The sequence below is a fragment of the Gossypium hirsutum genome, chromosome A07, assembly GCF_007990345.1.
Source record: "Gossypium hirsutum isolate 1008001.06 chromosome A07, Gossypium_hirsutum_v2.1, whole genome shotgun sequence".
Taxonomy (NCBI): domain Eukaryota; kingdom Viridiplantae; phylum Streptophyta; class Magnoliopsida; order Malvales; family Malvaceae; genus Gossypium; species Gossypium hirsutum.
In genome coordinates this window covers 94,167,408-94,173,025 of record NC_053430.1, presented here as the reverse complement: position 1 = coordinate 94,173,025, position 5,618 = coordinate 94,167,408, and the positions used below count along the sequence as shown (strand labels likewise).

Here is a 5,618-nt window from a genome sequence, read left to right as displayed (position 1 = left end):
AAATATTTAAAATGATATAAAATATTATATTAATAAAATTAAAACTAAGAAATGAATAATTTTTTAAAGATCAACATTTATATTCAATAATTATATTTATTAATTTAACAAACAAAATTTTAATATAAATTCACTCATCAAATTTAATATTGAAAATTCAATAATTAATTTTCAATTTTCAATTTATCAAACCCACCTTAAATATCCGTATAGTTAAATATATCTATCATTTTACTCAGCTCCTTAGCCTGGTAACCAAATTAACTAAGATTGAGTTAATTTCAAAACCAGGTATCTGGCAGCCATCTGGACTCGCCAATCAAGAGTTGCTAATCAATCGCTAATGAACGACCGTTATTACTGGCTAATCAACCATGGTTCATGTATGGTTCCTACTGCAACGATTTTGGTGAAGGCAAAGGATGATGACCAATGCAGCTGTATTTTGTGTAACGTTTAAACCTTTGTGTTGTGCCCTCCTCCTGTTGCTGTATGATTATTGTATGCATATTTTCTTTTGAAATCTTGCTTTTTGAATACCAATATACATAACTGATTATATTTTACTGTAATCGACACTCTTTTTTCTATGGCAATTGGGTGCATAAGAAGATGGATTTTACAAGAAATTTATCTGTAGATCTGCACTATTACAAATACTTTGACAAGGAGAAATAAAAATTTGAGTTACAACGGGGTTATCATCATGCATGGCTCGCCCCTGAAAAATGGGACTTTCTTTGCAGGTGAAAGCCAGCTTGATATCCCTGTTGATATTCTGAACAAATTGAACCAGTGAGTGATTACAAGGCTTAACAAATACAATGCTAGATACAAGATAGAATACAGTTTTTGGAAAGGGAAATGTTATTCTGTTCCTAGAATAGGCCATTAACAGGCGATGTGCTAAACACCGGCATCTCTTTGGTCAATGCATTTCCGCTGTTGCTGCTACTGCTTTTCCTCCGAGGCTTTGCCTCACTGAGCATCGTAATCACATCTCGCATCGATGGTCTGTCCTTTGGGAGCTTGGCAGTGCAGAGAAGTGCTATCCTAACAACTAAGAGCATCTCTTCTTGAATATGCTTACAGTTCCCTAAATTAGGATCTAATTCCTCTTCTAAAGCTCTGTTGTCTCCAACCTTTCTCCTAATCCATTCAACAATGTTAATGGATTCTGCAAACTCCGGATCTAAAGGCCGTTTCCCGGTTAAAAGTTCCAGTAAAACCACCCCGAAGCTGTAAATGTCAATCTTTTCATCGACCTTCAAAGTGTAACCGTACTCTGTTACAAGGTCATTAAGCAATACATTAGGATTAGTATATAAAAATGGGATCAAATCCATGGAAGTGAGATGTTAAAACTGCTGACTCACCGGGCGCTATGTAGCCGTAGGACCCTGCAACCATCGAGACCGTTTCATTCTTCCTAACCATCATCCTTGCCAAACCAAAATCTGCAATTCTTGCCCCGAGATTTGCATCGAGCAGTATGTTGTTCGACTTGATGTCTCGATGTATTACAGGTGGATGACAATCATGATGAAGATAAGCAAGGCCTTGTGCAACACCAAGTGCTATGTTATACCTTGAAACCCAATCTACCAGCAACCTACCGGCTTGCTTGCCGTACAAGGCATCTGCTAAGCTGCCATTTTGCATAAACTCGTACACTATCATCATGCTAGTATCATTATGAAGGAATCCTAATAACCGAACTATGTTTCGATGCCTAAGTTTCCCTAAGAGATTCACCTCTCCAACAAAATCCCCACTGTTTCCGTTTTCGATGTCAGTTCCTGATCTCCACAGCTTTTTAACTGCTACGACTGCATTTGACTGCGGCATCTCAGCCTTGTATACGACCCCGGTGGCTCCCATCCCAACCACATTTGTTTCTTTGATACAGGCTAAGATGTCAGCAGCTGTGAAACCAAGTCTTTGGAATGCCATTAATCTCCACGGCCATTCTCCCTTTCCTGCTTCAAACCTTTCTTCAAAGCAACTACCATGTGAGTACCACTTTTTATAGAGCGATCGCCCACCGATGAGTAAGATTCCAGCTGCTAGAACCGATGAAATCCCAGTGAGCCATCCAGCAACAATATGCTTTGCTCGGAAACTTCTTTGCCTTGATGAAGTTTGTGAATGTAAGTTACATGGAGGGAGAGCACCACCACAGAGACCAGCATTGCCGACAAGATCATCCGGATTGATTGTTCTTAGCACACCATTTGCAGGAACTGGACCCTCTAGTTTGTTATACGAAACATTGAACATTTCTAAAGCTGGAGAGGTTCCAAAATTACCAGGTATCCCACCTGTTAGAGAGTTGTTAGACAAATCGACAACAGCCAAAGTAGGCATCATAGCAATCGATTCCGGAATATCTCCGGTCAATCGGTTATTCCTTAGATTCAAAGTGACTAATTTCTCACATGAAGCAATGCTAGCTGGAATACTTCCTGTGAAATGGTTTGTTGACAGATCAAGCACAGAAAGTGATGGCCAATCCTGAAACTGATCTGGGATTTCACCAACAAAGTTATTGTTTGAGGCAATGAACGTTTGCAGGCTCGAGATTGAAAGAATGGTAGAAGGGAGAGAAGATTCAAGATCATTATTAGAAAGATCAATAAAAGAAAGTGATGTAGAAGAAGCTATATCATCCGGGATTGTCCCGGTGAGGCTGTTATTTGCCAATTCTAACCTCTGAAGCCTCCCAAGTTTACCAAGCCCAACTGGAATTGTACCGGATAGAAGATTATTCTGCACTCGAACACGAACTAGTGACGGACAATTTGATAAGCTGACTGGCAATGCCCCTGAGAAAGCATTGTTGAATAGAATGAGCTTGGTGAGATTGCCTCCATCACACAAGGTCTCCGGGATTTCACCAGAGAATGAATTGGACGATATGTCCAACCACTGCAACGGTGAATTCTTTCCAAGATCGATCGGCAGTGAGCCTGACAAGGAATTGTTCCACAACTCAAGTACCTGCAATTGTGTCAAACCTCCAATTCCGGTAGGAACTGAGCCTGATAATCGATTGCACATTAAGTTCAAGAGCTGTAAGTTCTTAAGATCGGATATCTCAGCAGGAATTTCTCCAGATAACTCATTATCAGACAAATCCAGCAGCTGCAACGAAGTGATGTTGCCAATTGATGGGTGAATCTTACCTTCAAAGCTGTTCTTATACAAGAAAACTGTTTCGAGTAGCTTGAGTCTCCCTAGTTCAGCTGGAATCTTTCCACTAAGATTACCAACTGCCAAATCAAGGTACTTTAGACTAGAAAGGTTCCCAAACTCAACTGGTATTCCCCCTTCAAATTCGTTGTACCCCATGATTATAGTCTCCAGTGATGAAAGCTGCCCCAATTCTCCTGGTATCTGGCCAGTGAGATTATTCCCTGAAAGGCCAAGAAACTTTAACTTGTGCAAGCTCTTGAAAGACTTTGGAACTGAACCCTGGAAGAAATTGCCTCTCAGGTCTAGCGTCTCCAATGAAGTTACATTGCCAAGTTCCTCAGCGAGAACTCCTGTGAAACTGTTGCTTGAACCATTCAGGAAAGTTAGCCCTGCAGCTCTTGCAAAACCCACAAGGAAGCTGCCGGTGAATGAATTAGAGCTCACGTCAATGCTGTTAAGTGATGTGAGATTGGATATGGTTTCCGGTAAAGCCGACGACAGTTGATTGCAACACAAGTTGAGAGAAGTAAGGCGTTTCAGCTGTTGGATATCGTCAGAAACTCGTCCGCTGAGATTCATAAACGAGAGATCAAGCTTTTCAACTGCCCCATCAGAGTTGCACCATACACCAGTCCAATTACAGTGAGCTGAATGCTTCAATGCCACATTGTCCGGCAATTTCCAATCTCGAAGGCTATTCAATGGATCGATAAGACCGGCTTTTATCGATAACAAAGCCGATACTTCATCATTCAGGTTGGTTTTTTCAGCAAGACCGAAAGAACAAGAACAAACACAGTAGCAGAAGAACAACAATGATAAACGGATTCCCATTTTCATATTGATCTTCTTAAGTGGCATCTCAGTAGCAGAAGAACAACAATGATGAATGGATTCCCATTTTCATATTCAAGAACTAGAAACAGGGAAAAGATGAGCAAAGTGGCATGGTTACATTAGTGTTTTTGGAAGAAAAGAAGAGTGGTTGATGCATAAGTATTGGTATATAAATATTAAAGAAATGGGTGATTAGTTTAATTATTGGAGAGCTCGTGAGTTCTTGGGTTCTGCAACAGCTGTTATACAGGGAAGCTTTTGGACTTTAATGGAAGTTTCTCCGACACTAAACATGGTGAATAGATAAAAGAGAATAAACATAAACATATAAGTAATACAAATTTACATATATGAAATCACATTTAGTCAACCTAAGCGATTAACAAACAGTGTAAATACCTATTTAGTCCCTATTAATTTTAAAAATAAACAAATTGATCTCTTTCTCAATAAAAGTTATATTTTTTTATAATTATAATTTTTTTAAAAACTTCTAAAATTATATAAAAAAAATTAAAAATTCAAAATTTTTTTAAAATAATAATTTAGGGAGCTAAATAAGTTTATTATACACATTCTAAGATGGAATTAATTATATTATAACAAGATTTTAATTTCACATGTTTAATTTTTTTAATTTAATTCGAACAATTTCATTTGATTCGAGTTAACTCTACTCGATTCGAGAAAATTTCACATCGAATTAAAATGATATAATAAAACTATTCAACTCAATTAACTCAAAATTTTTTTATTCGATTCAACATACTAAAAAGTTTTTTAAAAGTAAAAAGGGGAAAATGGTTGAAATCATTTCCAGGTGAAGGTGAAGAAAAGGGTAAGGTTAACTTCAAAATATGACAAGAATTTAGGAATTATTGATGTACATGTGACCTTCTCAACATCAAAGCTAAAGTAATACTGGCAACTTCTACTTCCATTATTTTTAATAGAACAAACAGTGATTAAATACAAATTAAAGAAAAAAACCTAATTTATAATTGTAAAGACACAAAAACCTGGTCCCATCATGTCCTAATAAATTAATAATCTATGTGAGGGTGGCTTTACTTATTTGTTATGATTGAATTGGAAGGAATCTTTCCATGTTATAGGCCAACTAAATAGAGAAAGGTAGAAAGACAAATTTTGTAAATGATATAAATCTTAAAATTATATCTCAATTTTGATTTAATGTGTAATTTTGTATTTATAAATTTTAATTTGGTATAACTATTAGGTGAGATTCTAATTGTGGTTTAAATGTATATTTGAAATTTTAATTTTGATTTAATCATACACATTTAAAGAAATAAATGCTTCAATTTATTTTTATATTGGATAAATATAATTTTTTATTTTATATATAAATAAAACGATGTTATATCAATAATTGTGTTAATAATTTATAATAATCGGATCAAATCAAAATTTCATATATAAAATTACACAAAATTAAAGTTCGTATATATAATTGCACATTAAACCATAATTCATATATACTTTTAGTATTTAGAAATAATGGAGTTTTTTTTTTTACTGTTAGAATTTCTATTATTTTCTCAATTTGATTAACCTTTCTTCTC

The 5,618-nt window shown here is 35.9% G+C and overlaps 1 protein-coding gene across 1 annotated transcript; it reads right to left on the bottom strand.

The window, feature by feature from the left end:
- Positions 1-601: 601 nt before the first annotated feature.
- LOC107955417 (MDIS1-interacting receptor like kinase 1) lies at positions 602-4,282 on the bottom strand. The gene is made up of 2 exons (XM_041116740.1): positions 1,377-4,282; positions 602-1,285 (listed from the first exon to the last, which is right to left on the bottom strand). Exons 1-2 carry the CDS (start codon positions 4,054-4,056, stop codon positions 879-881), a joined length of 3,087 nt encoding a protein of 1,028 aa, XP_040972674.1. The 5' UTR covers positions 4,057-4,282; the 3' UTR covers positions 602-878.
- Positions 4,283-5,618: the final 1,336 nt, after the last annotated feature.

What these genes read in the sequence shown, in the direction of transcription:
- LOC107955417 (XM_041116740.1), bottom strand. Translation starts at nt 4,056, where the DNA reads ATGCCACTTAAGAAGATCAATATGAAAATGGGAATCCGTTTATCATTG. An exon ending in CTACGGCTACATAGCGCCCG is followed by an intron (nt 1,286 to 1,376) that starts GTGAGTCAGCAG and finishes ACCTTGTAACAG; the next exon opens with AGTACGGTTACACTTTGAAG.